Consider the following 21,698-nt stretch of genomic DNA (forward strand, 5'->3'; position numbering starts at 1 on the left):
TGAGTCGGACTAGAGTCAAACGGACTAGAGTCAAAGGTGATGTTTGGATAAGCATTGTTTGTTTTATTTTAAGAGTAGGTACACAAGCACAATTTCCTGTGGTGCTACCTGACCATGGCCGAGATCCCCCCCCTCGCCCCCTCTCCCGCCCCTAGTCACACACACATGGCCAGTAGTTGAGGGCATCCCAAGGGATTCAAATGCCGTCAGCCAGCTCAAGGGGGCGAATGCCCAATGCTTCTCATCTCACACTAAGATGATCGGACTTGCACCAATCAGAACTACTCTGTGGGACTTATACCTCCATGCGGCATTGCTTCGTTAGGCTTTCGCCAATTGCGGAAGATTCCCAAGTACTGCCTCACGTAAGAGTCTGGGCCGTGTCTCAGTCCCAGGGTTGCTGATCATCCTCTCAGACTAGCTATTGATTGTCCCCAGTGGATTGAAAGTCTGTAACACCAAGCGGAATAGGTGTCCCGTTTAGACATCCCACTCCCAGTAGTTAGCCTATGAGTGCACGGTGAGTTGTTGGGTTTCAAGAGATACTACGAGTCCTCCGTCCCAAATTCCCGAAAGCATGAGCTACTGTTGCTCGGCACTATAACGTGGAACAGGTTTACAGGAGAGCCAAGGGAGGGCTGCAATTTCGAAAATGCTGGTTGGGCAGGGAGGGGGCGTACTGAGATGGTAGCACGGGCACGAGCGTGGGGAGGTTCTCTAAGTCTCTTCATCATCGACGTGAGAACCTTTTATATTTATATATATATTTTCTAATAAGGAAGGTTCCACGTGGCACTCAGAGGAGAGTCTTGTAGTTGGATGCAGAAGAGAGAGAGAGAGAGAGAGAGAGAGAGAGAGATGGGTGAAGGGTGACAAGGGTGGGGTTGAGTGGCACCAAAGAATGGAGGGGGGTGGGATGAGTGACACGTGGCGAGGGGTGAGAGAGTAAAGAAGAAAAGTAAAGTAAAGGCAAAGCTTAGAACTTACGGTCATCGTCTCGACGTACTCAGTTTGTGTGTTCATTCTTTTCATCTTCTTTCTTTCTCTGTGATCAACTTTTTCTTCACCAACAACAAACAACAAGCTCTGTTGTATTCCTTTGCCTCCATCGCCATCGCCATTTCCTTCTTCTCCTTCCTCCCTCGCCATGGTCACCTTCCATAGCTCCAGAGAACACCACACCTTCACCTTCTCCTTCCCTCCTTCTTCCCCCGCCCCCTCCCCCTCCTCCTCCTCTTCCCCCTCCTCCCCCTCGCCTCCCTCTCCCCCTTCTTCCCTCTTGCAAAAACAGCTCCACATGCGCCTCCTCGTCTCCCAGCACCTCCCCGACCCTTTCTCCTCCCCCTCCGACCTCAACCTCCTCCTCCTCCCTCAGGGCACCACCATCCGTGCCTCCTCCATTGCCCAATTCGGCTTCAAGGCTCTCTGCCCTCCGAGCGCCGAGGACCACCTCCCGGAAGCCTCCGCCCAGCAGGAGGCGCCGCAGAAAGTGAAGCGGCCCCGGCAAAGGAAGTCGTTGCGCTTTAAGGTGGGCAACGCCTCCGTCAAGCGCCTGCTCAGTGGCGCCTTCGCAGGTGCTGTATCGAGGACAGCTGTGGCACCACTGGAGACTATCAGGACGCACCTAATGGTGGGTAGCGGCGGGCGTACTGTGGGGGACGTATTTCAGCACATCATGCAAACGGAGGGCTGGCGAGGCCTGTTTCGGGGAAATGGTGTGAACGTCATACGAGTAGCTCCAAGCAAAGCGATTGAGGTTCGTAAGTGCTCAACTCAGACGCGTTAAGCTCGTACTTTGCACTCAATTAGTACTCCCAATGTTAAAACTTAAGCGAGTCTCGAAGATTGGCAGGGCTGGAATCAAAACTAATCGAACTGGTTGCGTCTTGTAGCGACTTTAACTCGCATTCCTGGTTTCGAGGATTCTACCTTTGAAGGAAAGGTAACATGCATCCCGGCTTGCATGCAATAGCGTATTTAATGGCTTTTCATAGCTCTTTGGCATCAGTTTAAAGATCTTCTGTCAGCGGTTTGAGCATCAGATGCTCTATAGTTTTCATAATAGTCACATTATACCTTACAGATTGCCTGTTAAAGACCATCGCGTGATCTCTCACCTGTTAGTCCCCTGCGTTTTGCAAACACATTGCCCTTTTACGTACAGACATTGCAATATCTTCCTCAGGATGAAAATGGGGACCAGGGAAGATTACAAGGTGACATAGTTAACGCTATCGGCTTTGCAGGGTACCACTAGCATGCAGCCCAACCAAGGGCATGGTGTCCACAAAGGACAGCCGCATGGAGTATGGGCTGCCACTTGGGCAGCATATGGACTGACATGTGGGCAGCACCCAAGTATTGGCTGCCACTTGAGCAGCATATGAACATGGGCAGCACATCCGACTGCCATATGGGCAGACCTGGAACTCAGCCACAATTGCTGGAAGCCATGTGCATGGAGGCACTTATAGGGCTGGTATGCCCTGTGTGCAAGCGCGACTGATTGGCCACCTGCAGGTTGGCCTTCATGAAGAGCAGGTTGTCCATTATAGGGGCAGGAGGTACATCAAGGTCAGAGTGGAGCTGGATGACCTTGGATGCATCGCCTCTTTATCATCTGCACGTATTCTTCTCTTGATAATACACAATCTCTTCTGAATCAGAACTTCAATCTCATCTTCAAGTTTTGGTTCCTCTTGATGCTGAATTCCAAAAATACAGAAGTATCCCTGCAGTATCTCTTCAATGCTGCTGAAATCTCTTTTTAACAACCTGCTCAATAACTTGTAACATATCCTCAACAAACTGATTAGTAGTAAAAAGATTCTATCACCCAAATGTGTTATTGCAGTAGGTAAACATTGGCCATAGATGATTTTCAAATGGAGAATTGCTTAGTCTATTTAATCTGTCCTTCTATAGATCATCTATTTAATCTTTCCTTCTATAGATCATCTATTTTTCTAACTCTTCTATCTCGGTCCTATTCATCGTATAAGAAGCTCTACATGGAGGAGAAAACGCTTCATTCTTTCTCTACGATATTTGACAAATCCATACACCAGTGTTGGCTGAATAGACAACATTCACTCTTGGTTCAGTAGATTTCTGGAATGAGGAGGTGGAAGCCTCAACCCCTTGCTTGGATGCTTTAGCTTTTTCTTTCATAGACTTGGTCTTAGCAATTTTAGCCAATAGAATAGGACATTTATGCCATGCATGCCCTGGCCTATGTTTCTTACATCCGAAATGTTTACCTTCTTTAATCAGCCTTTTCTTTCCATCATTAGTCATGGAAGGAAATGGCACCCATCCAGGATGTGATTGGCTGTTTACATTCTGTACAATAGCTTTTCCCTTTCCCTTATTGAAGGGCTTATGAGTGTTCAATTTCCTCTCAGCTACTTCAACCAATTTAGTGAGGTCTCTAAGATTGGTTGGGCTTAGGGCTGCTAAATCTCTCTTTCTTCTATCATCCTCACTCTTCTTAGGTAACTCTAAAAAGACTTTCCAAAAAACTGCTAAATATCTCTTTCTTCTATCATCCTCACTCTTCTTAGGTAACTCTACAAGTTGAGAAACCAGCTTATCAATGGGAGACTCTACTTCTCTTCTCCTCGCATATGGATTATAATCCATGTATGAGGGATTCTGAGTTAAGGGTGTAGATTGTAGTTAATTCTATTTGTGGGTTATTGTAATCAAGATGTGTATAAGTCTCATCTAATCTATCCTCTTCAGGAGCCCTCTTTCATTTCGGTAATGGAGGAAAAGGGACAAGTTCAATACTATATCTCCCTTCCCCTTCCATTCTTTCCTGTTACTAATAAAAGAGAGAAAATAACTTGCTGTAATTTCAAAATAAAGGTTTTTTTTACAATCAAAGTCAAATGTTACAGAGTGTGTGGGACTCCCACTTCGTTTGTGTTGAAAAACAACCTCAAATGAGCTCTTCTTCCTTCTCTTTTGGGCTCTTCTTCCTTGTCTTTCTGCTGTAAACTGGTACACTTAAATCTGGGCTGCTTATTTTAAGTGAATCGAAGGTCTACTTACCGTTATAGGGGTTACTTGGTGGGTAGATCACCCCCTTAAAACCTCGTCCCAATCCGACTTCCTGTTAAGGACAATGGGGGTTCCTTTTTCTTCATGGTTTAAGGGTTTTAAGGGTTCATTCACATGGGGCAATCATCCTATTAGGACACCTCTTTCCCCGTCCAAAGAGCAAAAATCCTAGAAAAGAAGCCTCCCTTGCAGACCTCAAAATTTTGCTTCCAAGGGTTGACCTCCCTGATGTTCCATGTTTCAAATACTTAGGTGTGGAGTTATCATGCAGTTGTGTAAACCCTCCACGTCACACATGTCTCTACGGTTGCTCACACATTATTGTCTTGCACGGTCTATCCGTATGGCTGCCTGTCCGTACGTTGTTGTCCGTACTGCCTGCCCGTACGTTGGTATATAGTCCGCCGTGGTTGTTTGCCTCCTCCTCTCTTCGTTTCTTTTGTGCTCCTTCTTCTCTTTCATTCTCTTCCTCTTATGGTCCCAGTCGTGGACCGTCGCTGCTCTAATACCAAAACGTGAAGTTCCAAACTTATGAGAATGCAAATGTGTGCAATGCATGCACAATTTTGACGCGGATTGGCCCTCCAATGGGAGAAGAGGGCTTTCGTGAGATTGCTTGTTTCTGTGTTTGCCCTATATTAATATGCAAGGTGGGAGAGAGATGACGGATGAATGCAATGTGAAGAGAGAATGATACGTGAGATTCACAATGAAGGGGGATACCCTTTCATTAATCTCACTTGAGATCACTCAAGTTCCATCTTCCCATTTGGACCTACCCTTAACCTAAGACCCATGCATCTATCATTCAATGCACTCTAGTGCGCCCTTCCCTTTCCTATTGCCCCTAGGACCTAGACACGTGGGTGCACATCTCTATTAATAAAATAAGTGTTACATGCCCAAATTTGGTCCTGTTTGAAGTAGTGGCTCTAGCTTGAATGGGCCCTACCTACTCAGATGATCCACTACCATAATAATATCGGTCGGTGTCCATCATAAATACAAACACACGTCACACCATTAAATTGGTGTATAATGTAATAATGTTCTAATGTCTATTAATCACAAAATAGTGATTTCTCTTGTCATGACACACGCGGCGGCACAAGTGGTGCACATAGCACTACAATGGAGCTAGCATAACTTGCTATGATTGGGAGGCGTTCATGAAGGACATCCAAGCTTGATTTCTTCCACCATAGTACATAGACTATCTTCATACCAGTTCTTATGCTTATGCTTGGGCACTGATGATGACATAAGTGTTCCTTTGCTTGCTAAGTATGTCTTCCTTCTGTTTTTCATAAAAGTTTTTGTTTCTCTCTTTTTTCTTGTCTTTCATTTTCTCTTTTATTTTTTATCTATGTAGATTTTTGGTCTTTAGAACAACAAAAAATATAAATTTGTATGATTGGACTTATTCTAGTCTTACAAAGGTATATCTTCACGCCAGTTCTTTGAGCTGATGCAAGAGGCTACAGAGTCGATAACCCACTATGTGAATTGCTTCACGCAAGTGGTTATTGGGTTACAGGTCACAAATCGTTATCAGAGCAATGAGTTTCTTCATGATCTTCGGTCAGATATCCAATGGTATGCGAGCAGCTTCCGGCTAGTGGCATATGACATTGCTCATGAGCCAACATCATGAACCCAAATGCCCTCTTAACAAGAAGTGTCGAGAGACCTCACGGCAAGCAGGTTCCAAGTCCAGGAGCATCTCACACAACACGCTAATAGCAAATAGTAAGATGGGGATTTTCTCAATGTAGAGGAGTAGAGGCATGACTAAGAGTGTCAATGTGATCACTGCCATGTGCATGGCCATGATAAGTGGCATTGTCCCCATTTGCATCGCTGAGTTACTGCTGCCATCAAAGTAGGACCTGCCACAGAATCATAAGTGGTTTCTACAATTTTACAAGTTTTAAAATCTCAGTAGAAGGGAGACCCCCTAGGAGAACCAGTCCACAAGGTCCTCGTGTTATGGATAGGTAGCAGGATGTAATGTTCCTATCCTTATTTATGGTGGCAGTTTTGAGGACTTGCTAGATGTAATGGTGGCAGCCCAGAGTCTTCCTGTATCCCAGTCCAAGACGGTGCTTACATTGTATAGTGCCTTTGGGAATGCCCAACAAGCAAGTAGTAGCCGAGCTCCAACACAGGATGCCGAGCTCCCTCTTAGCAGGATGGTGGAGAAGCACCCCTTTATTGCCACCCAATTAGGCCCAGCCCACATCATCTTGGGTGCCCCATGACTTGCTGACAACCAAGCAGTAGCCAATTGGCGAGACTACACCATTTTAGTCCAAGATCTAGATGGGCTGTCCCGGGTGCTTCAAATGGTGCCCAAACTGACCCACACGAGCCAATCCTTTAGCAGGGGTCTTCAGACATGCCCTCTGTTCCAATTTCAGTAGAAGGGGATGTCATGGGCTTCTGCGGCCCATGGCATGCTTCATCTACTGCAGGGACAGCCAAGTTTGCCTACAACAGCAAACTGTCACGTGGGCAGCTGTACAAACAGCAACAGCAGGTGGGCTGCATACAGCATCTGTACAGACCCCGTACAGCAGGCAATAGAACAGGTTGGCACCAGCAGCAGTGCAGGTCGGCAGCAGCTCAGCAGGCAGGGCCTATCGGCAACAATGGCCAGGAGCAGCACGACTGCCACATGGCAGGTTGGCAGATTCTTAGTTCATAAGACTCATTTTGGAATCCTTTTCTTTAATTATAATCAAAAGAATTTTTTGTGTGATTGAATCTGGACTCCAAATCGTTATTATCCAGTTGTGTTTATGCCGAACACTTCATTGGAGTTGGTGTCTACTAATCTAGTAAGGAAATCCGGTCTCATTTGCACCCCCATCAATCTGTGTCTCTCGTTTTGTTTGTGGTTTTATCTCAGCTTCATGTGTTACTAAGATATGAAAAATCATGTTTAACAATGTGAACGTGGCAAAAGTATAATCAGTATTGTGAAACTTCAAGTGCACATTCAGAGTTCTCCCAATCACATCGATCTTCTTGTTGGATACTCAACGTCAATTTTCTTGTGGAACCAGTAAATGGTGTGGACGAATTGATCGGGCAACAATAACATTACAAGATGCAACCATCCTTTGGCTTTTGCAATAAGTCTCTTTCTATCAAAACGCAGGGCAAGGAGATAGTACTACAAACGAGAATTTCTGGTAGGCTTATTCCAACTGTAAGACAAAGTAATGTATCTCAGGTTATCAAAAATGTGCATTGCATTCTTATCTTATTCATATTCAGTAGATGGATAAGGGTAGCAATAGAGATCAACCTTTAAAGGAGAAAAGAAAGTTACTAGATGGGTTTTCAGAAAGCTTCTAGACCAAATTTTCAAGTAAGTTACCTTAGAGAAACCTAAAGAGAAATATACTTTGATAAGGTCTAGAATATACGCAATCTTACAAAAAAAATAATTGTATATAGAACAAAGGAAAGAAGAGAATTTGTAATTGACTATAGACAAAATTATGAGTAAGTTCTCCACCCAATCTCCATTTAGGTCAATAGAGATTAGTAAGGTGAAATTTAAAAGCATGTGCAAAAGATTGCAAAACATGGACCCATAAGGTCAAGTAGTTCAACTTTTTGCTTAGCATTGCTTATGTATGCTTAAAGAACAACTCTTGGTGATGTCTATTGGACACCATGCTCTAAAAGAGTTGACAATTAAGAATGTGTTTTTCAATTTTGAGAGTCATTTGGCCACATCAACTTGAAAAGCGAGTATCAACACGTAAATATTTCTCCATAAGACATCATAAGACTTGGGAGGATTTACTATGTGGTACTTCAGTCTTCAGGAGTGAATCTTACAAAAGGTAGCCTTCTGTGCAGAGGCAGGGAAAGTACATATGATGTACTATCTGTGTGTGGTAGAACATTTCAAGCAGTATTTCTTTGCAGTGCTGTCAACAATTCTCCTGCCAATGTACTGTCTTCAACTCCAGCCTCCAGGTTCAAGGGAACAAGTCGCTTAGAATAGAAGTGTCCTTCCAGGTATGCTCAGCCTTCTTTCAATCATTGAGAAAAGTGTACTTAAAAATAGCGACAATTGCTGGGCAGCAAACAGATAGTGTCCCTGCATATACAGTCAGCAAATCTCAGCAAATCTCATGTCACAGTTCGACTGATGGAGATTGCTCAGAATTGAACAAGCGACCAGATGGCCGTGAACTTAATTGGTAGAGTTGGCAGGTAGCTCAGCGAGAAAGCAATAGCACAGCAGGGCGATTACTAGCGATGGAGACGAGGCAATAAGTGGCGGTTATGCAGGCAGCAAGTGGCGAAATAGCAGCCAGCAAATGGTCAGTGTGCCAGGCGAAAAGGCTGTAAGAGAATAAATGATTACCAATCTCCTGAAATCACCAAGCTCATCTAAATTTATACAGTTGGGGGTTCCAATTGAGGCAAAGGCAAATTTTAGCTCTCAAAGCTAGAATTAGACTCAGCGCCCTTACCTTTAGCTAAAAGTTGCAAACTTTTAGAAAATCTGAGTAAAATTAGCAAAAGATAAACTAACCTTAGCCTTTTTCCATTGATCAATTAGAACCAAGCCTTTAGAACCAAGATTACATAACTATAGCGCTAATCTTTGGCAGAACTTTTCTTGCATGCACACCATGCAATCATTAATTACAGGCACCTGCCTGTAAGTCCTCAGCACTCTGAACGAATACAGCATGCAACCAGCAATTCACCTTTGCATGTCCCTATTTTACCCTAAATCTCGTGCATGCACTCTGCTTGTTGATACGCAAGGATGATCACACCACTATCCACATACCTTGCCTCTATGCAAGCATGCCTAATGCAAGAGAAATTATAACGACTTCTTCCCCTACCATGGTTTGTGCTAGGTCTGACTTTGACTCTTCAAAGTTGGGTTGGTCCTTCTCCCTCTTTTTCCTGCCTTCTCCTTGCTGCAATTCTCTGATGTGTAAGAAGCTGCATCATTCTCTCCCTAATTGTGCCCATGCTAGCGGAGCACGGAATAACTTTTGGAGATAGAAAGAAAGAAAGATGTATTACCATCGTCGAAGGCCTCATGGGCCTATGAGACAAAAAAATCTATCGAAAGTCTATCCAAGTACAAACCATCATGGGCTGGTGCAGGGTACACTAGGACCCTTACAATATGCTAAGTATTGACAAAAAAAAACTAACCTTGGTGCAAGGGTACACTAAGACCCTGAAGCTGAACATCTCATATCAAACAAAGATAATGGTGTACAACGCTAATTCCACGCTAAAGCTTTAAAGAAGGTCTTGCTGTGAATTACACGATTAGATTACCGTTGCATGTTACATTGGTATCAAAGCTTCGGTCTATATCCAGCTTGACTACCGCAAGTGTACGGTTGTGTTGAGATCCGTAAAGGACACACAATCAAGCGCCATGGAAGGGTCAGGAAAAGGATTAACCCTTGAAGACTTTGAAGAGGAGAAAGACTACCAACAAGATCCGCTTCCGCCAAGTGCTCAAGAAGTGATGGCGAACCTTCTAGAGCAGAATCGGGTCCTCCTACAGCAACTCGAAGAACATTCATCCCAGCTAGAAGAAAGCAAAAGACAACTCGACTAGACAAAACAATGCCTGGAGGAAAAAGAAGCAGAAAAGCCGCTAGAAGAAAGAGGAACCACAGATTTCAAAAAACTGCTCTTGTTGATGCGTGAGGAACGCAAAAATGAGGAGGCACTGCGACGCGCAGAGCTCACCTAAGCAGAGAGGCAACAAAAGCTAGACGGAGAGGCAATGCTTCTTCAACACAAACAGATGTTAGCCGCTATGCATGCAGGTTTAAGCACAGCAGCTGTCACCTCCACAGCTTCGTCATCGACGCAGGTAACACCACTCACTCGGTCCACTCTAAATTTTGTTAAGTATGATGGTAATTGTGACCATTCAACAATTTTGCAATTTATTCATCAGTTTGTAGCTCATTCTCTGTTAGCGCGGATTCAAGATGAGTAAGACAAAGTCCACCCATCTTACGGGGGAGGCAGTGACCTGGTGGCAACATTAGGCTAGTAAGCATACTAACCCAACAGCGTTTAAGATGAATTTCGCATACAGTAACTAGGTCATCACGCTGGTGCAGCAGTTGGACGTGACAGAGAGCGCCAAGATGAAGCAATTTATTAGAGGATTGGACACCAACATCCGTTATACCATTCAAAACTTCGATCCGCCAGATTACGAGCGTGCGATGACACTCGCACAGAATCAGGAGATGATACTGAATGGGAGAAAGCCCAAGCAAGTCCTGAAAGATTCCAAAGTCCCGCAGTGGTCAAACAACACAGTGGGTAAGGATCGGAAGAAGGACAACCAGTTCCAAAAGAAAGACGGCCAGGCTTCTGGTCAAAAGGAGCCTAAGCCCAAGATGACTCCGAATGAGAAGACTAAAGCGGACATTACGGGAGGCTATCTACAGCCCGACGAGTAGAAGCGGTACCACCAAGAACATTGTTGCTTTCATTGCCACCACATCACTCGGCATGGCAAGAAGGATTGTCCAAAGTAGCTTGTCGAGAAGGCTACAAAAGCACCTACTTCGTCCGTCGCCAATGTATTGGCGCTTCTAGTCCCGCCTCCATCCTTAGCTACAAATGCCGTCTTCCCTACTTTGAACGCCGTTCCCACGGTGGTCTTTCAAGGTAAGGAGGAGGGCGATTTCTCATATCAAAAGAAGGCGCTCATTCAAGTGTACAGCACAACTAACGTTTATTGTCATGTTTGGTATGGGAGTTTCGAAGATGCTAGAGAGAGAAAGGCGTTGAGGGTAGAGAGAGAGTAGAGTTGACAATCGATTGCGTCCCTGTACCCACTGAGGGCCCCCTCCCTCAATCAGGGGAGAATTTGCTTTATACTTGGATAACTGAGAAATACAAAGAACACTCTTCGAAAAGACCTGAGAGGCAACCCCGACCAATACCGAGACCTTGATGCTGTCCACACTGACGATGTAGGATGCTTCTGGAAGGCAGGGGAGAGGCTTGTGCTGTCCACCGGAATGCAGGGTTACTGCGTGAGTGAGAGAGTGAAAGCTAGGAGAGATAGATCCTATAAGAGAGATAAGAGATGACTGAAATAAAGAGCTGAGAATGAGCTGTGTAAAACTGTAAAAGATAACTGAAAAGAGCAGCTGAAACAGACCCCAAACCTTATTCCGTTCGCTGTCGTGACTCCCCGTCTGATGCGCTGCGTGAACACCTTCCCAGAGGGCTGAACTGATGCCAAAGGCTGAGGCTGGTCAGAGGGCCACTGGGGTGAGTGTCAGGCTGTTCAGAGGGGGCTGAGGAGGAGCTGTAGGAGGCTGAAGTGCTGGGAGAACTGAATGAGGAGAGAGGGCATGGAGGCCCCCTATTTATAGGGCTTTTGGGGCTGGTTGGCTGGTCCCTTGGCCCCATAAAGGCAGCCCTAGGCCCCATAAGTGGCAGCCTAGGGAGGGGTGCAGGGTAGCCTATAAAGGCAGCCCTTCCCCTACCATTCTCTTCACTTGTTCCAGCCCTGAGGGGCCCGAGAAGGGCTCCTATCCTAAGCTGGACCTAAACCTATCCCTAAACCTAAGACGGAAACACTACCCTACGGTTCTCCAATGGGTACTAGTGAACAAGGGCTGATCTTCCGACTTGACCTAAGGCTGAGAGATTGACTTACGTAGCTTGTGCCTGACTGTCCCTGGACAAGGGCTCACAAAGGAGTCATAGCAACGACAAAATCTCCTATTAGGAAACTATTACGCACTTGTCGATGTAGCCAGTGTTTCTCTTTGCACCCAATTGCAAGGGTGCATGTGACACCAGATGTGCTGCGATTTGCTGACTAGGCAGCCAGTTGTCATTGCCACCTGGGCTTGACCCTGGTGCATGTGTCATTCCCCTCTTATGAACTTGTTGCTAGGTGGATACCTTGCAACACTTTGCCCTGGCGATCCTACTGCTCGATCGTGGCTTGTGACTTTGCGAACTTGGAACGGACCCCCGTAGCTCGTGCTTGACTCGTCCCTGGACTAGGGCTCACAACGAGGTCACGGCGTACGACAAATGGGTCAGAATATGCTCAGGAGTTTGCTAGACCAGTGTCAGGTCTAGTAGGTGGGAGTACTCACATAATCGGAGTCGCATGTATAGCTATCACCACTACGGAGGTTGACGATTCCTCGATAATTTGTGAGGATAGTCATGCAGTTCCCTCCGTAGCTCCTCTGAACACTTTAGGGAAGCAGCAGTTGTAGTACTAGGCAGTAGAGAGGTTGACGAGGCTTTCCCATTATTGTGTCCTATACTTCGTAAGTTAGTCATATAGTGTCCTCTCCATCAGATTGTGAGCCACCAGCAGTGGCAGTGACCAGTGTCTACACTAGTTCCCTTGGTGATAACAACGATTCAAGAGAGGGGTGCTCAACAGCCTTAGTACTTCCTCAATACCTCAGGGGGACATGCTTAGTTCCAGTATCCCGTCAGGACGAAGTTATGCCAGCCATCTCTCAATTCTTTCGAGAGGCATACTAGTCATTCATGGCAGACGAGGTGTTCTCAGCACTTCTGGACATCTCACAGTTCTTTCAGGTTGCATCCCATTCAGTTGAGTCATTAGAGAGGTGCCCAACAGCTCCTCTGTTCCTTTGAAGAGTATCTAGTATAGTCTCCTCCTTGGAGGGGTGCTTTGTAGTGCCAATCGCTGCTCAGCTCTTTGGAGAGACAGCCACAGTTCCATCTCTCTCGGAGTTTCTTAGAGAGACAGCTATGGTTTCCACAGCTCTCGGCATCTCGCGAGTTCTTTGGGAGACATTTCCATCCACAGTTCCAAATTCCAGGAGGGTGGCAGAGTTTTTATCCTCAACAGTTATCACGCCAGCAGAGGAGGCAGGTTTATTCCAGCTTTCTCTCACTGCAGTCATGTAGACAGTAGTACCACAGTTTCCATGAGTGCATGTGAGTATTTGGAGTTCCTAGGTTTTTAGTTTTGGTTGCCTAGCTTCAATTGCTTTCTCATTACCCCAGTAGTTCCAGGAGAAGCACTAGCATTTCTATTCAGTGGATCTTCCGTAGTGGGGAGAATGCATGCCAACAGTTGGTAGCCAATTTCATGCCATTGGACTTCCGGAGTGCAGTGCCTGCACATCAGCAGCCCAAGCAAGTCACGAGGATAGCAGGAAGTTCTTATGTCCAGGAGCCTATTGGAGTGCCATACCACCCGAGGATCAGGAGTTCGCAGTAGTAGCGTGGTGGAATGAATGGACTCAGCAAATTGGCTTCCCCAGTCTTCACGGAGTACCGGTTCTCATGAGTTTTTATTGAGCGGTCGTGTTATCACAACAGAGTATTCGTTCCTTAGTCTTTTGGAGTGGTACCAGATCAGTCCCAATGCCAGACTGTTATCCCCCAGTTCTTTGGGAGGACACGCAAGTTTCAAGCAGCAGTTGGTGGTCATCACGATCATATTCGCTTCGTAGATTCACTCGGTCCCTCAATAGCTATCATCATTTAGAATTTAAGCAAGAGGGAATGTCACATGCACCCCTACACTAGGGAGCATGGTGACATGATGTAACTGCATGAATTGGCTCATCCTCTCGGGTGGAAGGTCCAAGAGAATAGGCTACTGAAGTTGGATGATCCCTGTGGGTGGTAGACCCAAGAGTCTCATCATTTGGGTGTGTGGAATGAGCTAAGCTCGCCTCAGGGATGGAAGACCCCGGAGAGCATGCTGTGGAAATGGCTGCACTACCCCCATGGGTGGAAAATCCTGAGGCACTGCATGTAGCGATTGTGGAAACTGAATGATCCCTTGGATTGGTAGACCCAAGGGAAACCACTGTCTGAGCTGCTGCAAAATAGTGCACTGAATTGTGCTCGGAGATGGAAGACTCCAGTGCAGATAAAGGACTACTGCTGATGCATGGTCTGTGGGTACTGTGGATGAGGAGAGGAACTGTGAGCAGGCCATGAGAAATTGCTGGTGCTGTACAAGCATCTTCTCTCGGTCTCGCCTGCATTGGACCTCATATGCTGCCAAGTCGGCACGACGTCTGGATCGTTGCATTGCCGCCTCAAGGATTTCCTGTTCCAACAGAAGCCGGAAACGGTCCAATGTCGTCGCATCCTCCTTTGTCTTCTTGTCCTGCTCAGGCTGCTCAGAAAAGAGCATATTTTGTTCAAGGAGATGATCTTGCTCCCTAAACCCTTGCCTGAGAACTGTTCTACTGGACGGGTCCATGATGGAAGGCTGGTAGACCCATCCACTGCTGCAATAATGACTGCCAGAGGAAAAAAATTTCCCCCCTAACCTTGCCCCGCAAGGTGTAAACTCATATGGGTGAAGACGGGAGCCGGCCCGATGTGCGATGAAGGTTGGGAGGGAGAGGCTAATGGAGTGTGGTACTACCACTAGTCCAGGGTAGCGTCAAAATACAGAATAAGATAATATCCTAGACATGCTCCCTCCTCTACTAACCAAGTCCCCACTAAGCTTTGCTGCCAGGACTTCCTCCATCTTAACTTAGATCAGAAGGAACCATACTGCTTTGATACCAATGTAACATGTGGGGACTAGCTGAGCGGAAACATAGATGAACAGCAGAAATCAAGCATGAGAGACACGAGATCTACCTAACTATAGTACACTGCTTTATTTATACATGGTTGCCAAATTAGACCACTCCCCTAACTATGACATGCGGGAGATGGAACTATGCTGTGGAAATAGGACACCCAAACCTCGATCTGATGAAGGCTGGAAGCACCGCTGGAGGCTGGGAGCTGAGTCCTGAACTGAGGAAGGCTGATTGAGTGAAAAGGGGGGCTGAAGGCCCTTTATATAGGGCTGGGAACCAGCCAACCTTGGGCCAGCAGAACTGACTGGCTGGTTGGTTTTGGCCGACCAGGCTGCTGGCCCTTGCCTAGAAAACCAGGCCCTTTTGGGCCATTTCAGGAAGGCCTTAGGGCTGCCTATGCAGAGTGCCCCTCTTGCCCTCGTCTACACTGTGTGCCGCCCTTGGGAACCCTCAAATCTTGCCAGATATGCTGCGATTTGCTGACTAGGAAGCGAGTTGTCACTGCCACCTGGGCTTGACCCTGGTGCATGTGACATGCAGACCCTTTTGCCCTGATCCAGATCCCTAGAACTATTGCTAGCTGAAGGCTAGAGCACGGAAGAGGTGGATGAAGAATGAGGCCAAGGGGGCTGCCGTATATAGAGCCTTTTAGGGCAGATTTGGTCGGCTGGTCAAAACTGACTATTGACCAGGTCGATCAAAAGTCAACGTGTTGACTCTTTGACCAAAAGCCAACTCTGCGTTTTGCATGATAGAAGTTTCTCTCAAGTGGGAAGGAGGCCACATGGATTCAGAGAAGACTAATCTTGCTATAGTTTTATGTTTTGTAATTGGCTGTTGGTAATGTTAATCCTGAATTTGAGGAAACTGAAATGTTACTCCTGGCATTAGAGCCTTGAAATGATTCGAGAGGTTTGTGGATTCCTTCTGTCTATAACTTGTTTGGGAGCACTTGAGTAAACAAGCTGTTGGCACTGAGTAGTATGTGGCGGTTGTATTGTCATGGTTAGACTAGGAATTTAAGGGTCATTGAGGTTTTTAAAGTTTTGTTGTGAAGAGCAATCGTTGGTGAAGGCAGACATTGACTTCATGTATTTTGAGTGGTTGCTTTTAGGCCTTAAACTTGTTTGCTATAGGCAAGTCGATAGAGAACAAAGGGGATCAAGTACATGCTACCAGATAGTGTCAATTAGTAGCCTTGTGCTGTGGGCAATTGGTGATGGGTTCGCTTTAATTTGTGGTTTGCAGGTTTCATATCCCAGTGGTTGTCTACAATTCAGTTACAACTAGTGATTGCTGGTATCAGAAATAGACAGGTTGGCATTGGTGTTGGCAGCACAACGAAATGGTGAGCCGTCAGTGGTCATCATAGGTGGTGGCACAATCAAGCTGAGCTGTGGATTAGGCAGACCATGATGTACATTGATGATTAATAAATTGGTTGAGCAGCTCAAGTGGGCCCTGCTGATGTGAAAGCAGGCGAAGACAAGGATGTTGAGGCGCTCTTGATGGTCATTGGAATGATGGCAGATATAATGATTTGCTGATATCCAGCTAGTGGAAATGGCTTGCGATTGACCATCTTGAGGGAAGCATATGGGACGAGCAACTCGATGAGGGTGCTTACGGTACACACAAGAGTTTGACCATGAACCACATTCCACATTGACTGACTAGCCGGCTGCAGTTCATGAACATATGAGGAATGTCCTCAATCCCCCTTTTGCATCTTGGACATTTGCCGTCCCCCTGGCCTTTCCTCCTCAGGGACCTTTTGGCTGTCCACACACCTTTATGAATTATGAGCCACAACAAGTAAGATTGTTTTTCAGGAATCTTTTTTTCCCATATTTTTTCAAACCTAGCTTCCCATTTCTTTGCGCTACAGAATCAGTTATTCATTATGAGAACATATGCATGAGCATATTACCAAGGCTTGTGAGGGATTTGTTGGTGGTGGGGGACCAAAAGGTGGATACTCAAGCATTGGCCATGGTCTTCCTGAATATGCTTCCATGGAGCTTCACAGGTTTTCATGACCTGTTGGAGAGGTCAAAGCCACTCACATTTCAAGAAAAGTTAAAACATTTTGTTTGATGGAGATGATGACAGGGCCTTTGTTGCACCTAGCAAGGGCAAGGTCAAAGGGAAGGTTGAGCATAGCAAGGGCAAGGTCAAATGGAAAGCTGACATAGATTCTTTAGATGGGAGGAGTCTTAGATGGTGAGAGCAAGAAGAAACAAGAAGAAAAGGAAATGCTTCTATTATTACAATCTTGTGTATTTTGCAAGAAACTTCAAGGAGAAGGCGTAGCAGAAAAGGAAAAAGAAGAGAAGGCCCAAACAAGGCCAATGTCAGATGAAGCACATATCCTATGTAAGGAACACGCCTTACTTGTGACAGTTTGCAGATAGTAATGTATTAATGCACTTGTCTAACATAGCGGAGTCGTTGTAGAACCCCACTGATTGAGACTCCAGAGCGATGGTGGAGGTTAGCAGGAGTTCCTAAGTCAATGGGACTGGGAATATAGAAGTCATCATCTGTCTGGGTAGAGATGATGATGAGGTGCATGGCATAAGATGGAGTGACAATTTGGAGCTACGAGAGTTTGATGAGTGGATGACTTCGACCAATTGTGATGGACTTGTGCCGATGGCGGGAATTTTGGATAGGCACTTGGTTTGCATAGATGGCAGACAACATCGGGACTAGTTCACATGGAGGCTACATAGCTAGCCATGGCCCCACTAGAGTTGATGAAGTCCTTTTTTTCTTTCATCGGTGTACTTAGTAATTGTTTTGCATACATGGTTTGTTCAGCAGTTTGCACAGTGGTTTATTTGTTATCTGTGAGTGGTGAGGATCAGTTGGAACCCATAAACATTCGCCTGCAAGGGTAGTGAGATCTGCTGCCTTATTCTTTGGCACAGCAGCTATTTCAGAAAGCTGACACCAACACCTACTATTCTAACAAACTATAGCCTCATTAGCCAACCTCGCTAGCAATTCTCTTGAGACCCCTGCAAATTTGCCCTCAATCACGGTGGTTGCATTTTCCAAGGTGCTCCTGGCCACCCGACTGATCTTCTCAACAGCATACAGCTGGTCCACTGTCATTCTTTCTTGTTCCTAATTGACAAGATTTCCTCACACAAACAGCCAAACCAGTGAGAGATTACATGGAAACTTTTGTTATGCCTAAAAACAGCAGTCTCCCACTTACCCTTAATGAAAATTCAGTAGGCAATCTTGATCTTTTCACACGAATCAGCCATTGGAGTTTTGACCTCTTGTTTGGATTGTTGTAATTGGTATCCTTCAACCAAATTTGCCGAGCATTTGCACGACTCCACTTTAAATGCATCACCTCTTATTTCACCACATCACAAAGTGGACACTTATGTTTGGTCTTGCATGAATCCAGCAACTCACCACTCACAGTCAATCCCTGATGCTTCACCTTCCTCAGACGAGTGTTCAGCTTAGGGAATTCTCTCTCTCTCTCTCTCTCTCTCACCCCCCACCCCCGGCGCTCTTTTCCTGTTCTTCATTTGCCACTTGGATTTTTAAGTTATCAGATATAGCGTATTCACAAACCTCGGATGAAAATGATTTGTGTGCTCTATTTGAGCTTTTATGCTAGCATTAATTTTTAGCCACTCTTTCAGACTCAAGCTAACAGCTTCCATATGTTCCTATATTTTTTACTGCAGCTCTTTGCCTATGACACCATAAAGAAGGCTCTTGCTATATCTGGGGAGCCTTCACGCATACCTGTACCGATCTCTTCGATTGCCGGTGCATCAGCAGGGGTCTGCTCAACGCTTTGCACCTATCCTCTTGAACTATTGAAAACTCGTTTGACTATCCAGGTAAGCTCAGAAAATACAAGATGCTAGTATACGGGACGACTCTTTAAAATTGCAGTCTTAAGCAACAGTGTGATTAGTTTGTGGATTGTTAACTTTGTTCCTTTTGTGGTGTTAATGCAGCGTGGTGTGTATGAAAACCTTTTGGATGCGTTTGTCAAGATTTGTCAAGAGGAAGGTCCAAGAGAATTGTACAGGGGCCTTACACCCAGTTTGATTGGTGTGATACCCTATGCTGCAACAAATTATTACACATACGACTCTCTAAAGAAACTATACAAAAAGTTAACAAAGCATGAACATGTTGGAAACATTCCCACCCTTTTTATTGGTTCAGCTGCAGGAGCTATTGCAAGTGCTGCTACCTTTCCTTTAGAAGTAGCAAGAAAGCATATGCAAGTGGGGGCCCTTACAGGGCGGCCAGCTTATCGGAATGTCCTCCATGCGCTCTCTACTGTATTGGAGCAACAGGGCCCTGCTGGTTTGTATAGAGGGATTGGGGCAAGCTGCATTAAGTTGATTCCGGCTGCTGGGATATCCTTCATGTGCTATGAAGCATGCAAGACAATACTGATAGAGGATGAAGCTTGAAGATTTATACAGAAAGCTGGCTAAAGATGTTCAATATTCTCTAATATGGGGCAGGTGTCTTCATACAGTTCAGCTAAGAACACGGGGTGCCTGTGGACTCATGAGATATCTGCAAATTTAAGAGAGGCCAGGGCAAGATGTTCTACGGTCTCCACGAGAAATTAGCAGACTAAGGTTGGTGATCAATGTACAAGAAGGCGGCAGAGATTTCGGCAGGGCTTTTCCACTGGAGGGTCGTCTCATAAAGCTGGCATAGCATGGGTGCTAAACTTACTGCACTCCCGTCAGGTGATGTGGCTGGATAAATGTCCATTGACCTTGGCAGGGTTTCTTCTCTTTACTTGAATAAAGTTTGCTGTCTTGGAATTCCTGTCATTTCATTCACAGTGAGTGCGTGCGTGTGCACGCATGCACACACATCCAGAGAGAGAGAGAGAGAGAGAGAGAGAGAGAGAGCATAGCAAGATGCAATATCAATGTGCTAGCAGCCCTACTGGCGGTGTCTTAAGTGACATGAGATTCTTTGAGCTGTCTAGCTCCTATGATTTATGCAGTGTATATTCCCATAGCATTCATGCAATCTTGTGTGAGAGGATGTGGACATGGTGTCCTATCCCTCTAGAATGTGGTGAAATGCGCCTTTGCACCATGGGATATGCTGCACACTCCAAAAGCATGTCTTTTACTGTGCTCCTTGATTGCATAATATACAAAGCCACTATGCCCATGGTATCCAATCCCTGCTCATCCACATGCCACCATTCCTTAGCACATGTCCAATGCTGTTGATCTTATTCAGATGGATGCCACTGTTCTCTAAGTCTCTTTGGTACCAAACTGATTGCATTCAAAGCCCTCTTTCGGTCAAAAAGTTGGCCTTGTGTGATGGATGTATATGCTGCATGTACATCAGTACTTTTGTGAATGCCTCTTCCCCTTTACTCCAAGAACTTATGCTGCATGCAGGCTTCTATAACCTCTCCATCCATGTGGGTATTTGCACAAGGGATAACATAGGGGTATTCTAAATGTCCCTATATTGTTCTTAGGTTTATAGTGGGACAATATAGGGGCATTTAGTTTTTTTTTTCTCCGAAAATGCGGGTTTATATTAATAAAATTTTTCTAGTTATATATCTTCTCTGAACATACCCATGGAAACTACAAAAGGGGGTAAAATTAACAAACTATCTGTAACAAATTAAGAGAGAGAGAGAGAAAGAGAGAGAGAGAGTTTTTTGGAAGATTTTGTTTCTTGACTTGCTTGTTTATTTTTGCTTAGTCACTTGCTTCGTTTCTTCTTTATTTCTTGTTTTCATTCTCTTTTGTTTATTTGACGTATTTTAGTAAGCACTGGGTTTGCCCAAGAGACTCCGCGGGTCTTTAGAAACCCTGTATAGTTGCTTATGCTTGGGCACTGATGATGACATAAGTGTTGCTTTGCTTGCTAAGTATGTGTTCCTTTTGTTTTTCATAAAAGTTTTTGTTTACTTCTTTTTTCTTTTGTTTCATTTTCTCTTCTATATTCTTTGTAGATTTTTGATCTTTAGAACAACAAAAAATCTAAATTTGTATGATTGGACTTATTCTAGTCTTACAAAGGTATATATATTTGTAGCAAGTGGACCGATGGAACTGTACTGTAGCGTTGTTTGAATATTGAAACACTGTAGCAGGAACACTGAAGTAGGGATACTATAGTAGGACGATTGTATCAGAGGTAAAGTAGTAGGAACACTGTAGCAGGAAAACTGTAGCAAGGATATTGTAGTAGTAGCATCTGAAGCAAGACATTTATAGCGCGAACATTGTTTCAGTAACATATGAAGCGGTACATCTGTAGCAGTAGAGAAGTAGCAAGAAAGTGGTGCTTGATGGGTCGGAATTGGACATAGGTCTTTTGAAGGTTGGCTGAACAGGTGTTGGTGGTGCTTGATGGGTTGGAACTGGACACAGGTCTTTTGAAGGTTGGTTGAGCAGGTGTTGGGGATACATGATTGCGAGTTGGCGTCCGAGGGGGGGGGGCCTTGTAGAGGGCAACTGTATACAAATTCATTGGGAGGGAGTGGAATTGAAGCAGGTGAGGGGGACGTAGCCAAGGGATGCAACTGAGAGGAGCTGGGGAGTGGGGAGGGCAGATTAGCTGTGGGCGATTGAAAAACTGATTGCTTGAAAGTTTTGTTGGAGAGCATGAGGTAGCACAGTATCCTCTGGTGTCTCCTTGTCCACCAAGGATTGCATCGCTTCAGTAGAGCAGCTTTATCTTTAGCCAAAATTTCCTTCTTACATCACTCTTGAACTTGCAAGTGGAGTTGTTTGATCTTTTGTAGGTTATCTCCTCGTTCTTGTGTTCATCCAAAATCTCATTAGCGTCAAAATGAACATTGTTAAAGACTTTAGTACACCTTTGAAACCAAATGGTCCATATTGTAGAGCTATGAATGAGATTCCAATTTGTAGGGGCTCTACTCGGGGTGTCTCCCAACAATAGATAAACATAATTGAAAGGAAAAAAGGCGAGATGTTTATAAATAGTGTCCCACAGAGATTTAGAAAAACTACAGTTGAG

General features: G+C 45.2%; 1 protein-coding gene across 1 annotated transcript; it reads left to right on the plus strand.

Moving 5' to 3' along the window:
* Positions 1 to 1,058: 1,058 nt before the first annotated feature.
* On the plus strand, positions 1,059 to 20,089 carry LOC147890229 (adenine nucleotide transporter BT1, chloroplastic/mitochondrial-like). Its single transcript, XM_087390503.1, has 3 exons — positions 1,059 to 1,756; positions 18,383 to 18,541; positions 18,662 to 20,089. Exons 1-3 carry the CDS (start codon positions 1,148 to 1,150, stop codon positions 19,127 to 19,129), a joined length of 1,236 nt encoding a protein of 411 aa, XP_087246629.1. The 5' UTR covers positions 1,059 to 1,147; the 3' UTR covers positions 19,130 to 20,089.
* Positions 20,090 to 21,698: the final 1,609 nt, after the last annotated feature.

Source organism: Dipteris shenzhenensis, chromosome 19 (assembly GCF_047967505.1).
Source record: "Dipteris shenzhenensis isolate YYH24624 ecotype China chromosome 19, Dip_SZ_1.0, whole genome shotgun sequence".
NCBI classification, from domain to species: Eukaryota; Viridiplantae; Streptophyta; class Polypodiopsida; order Gleicheniales; family Dipteridaceae; genus Dipteris; species Dipteris shenzhenensis.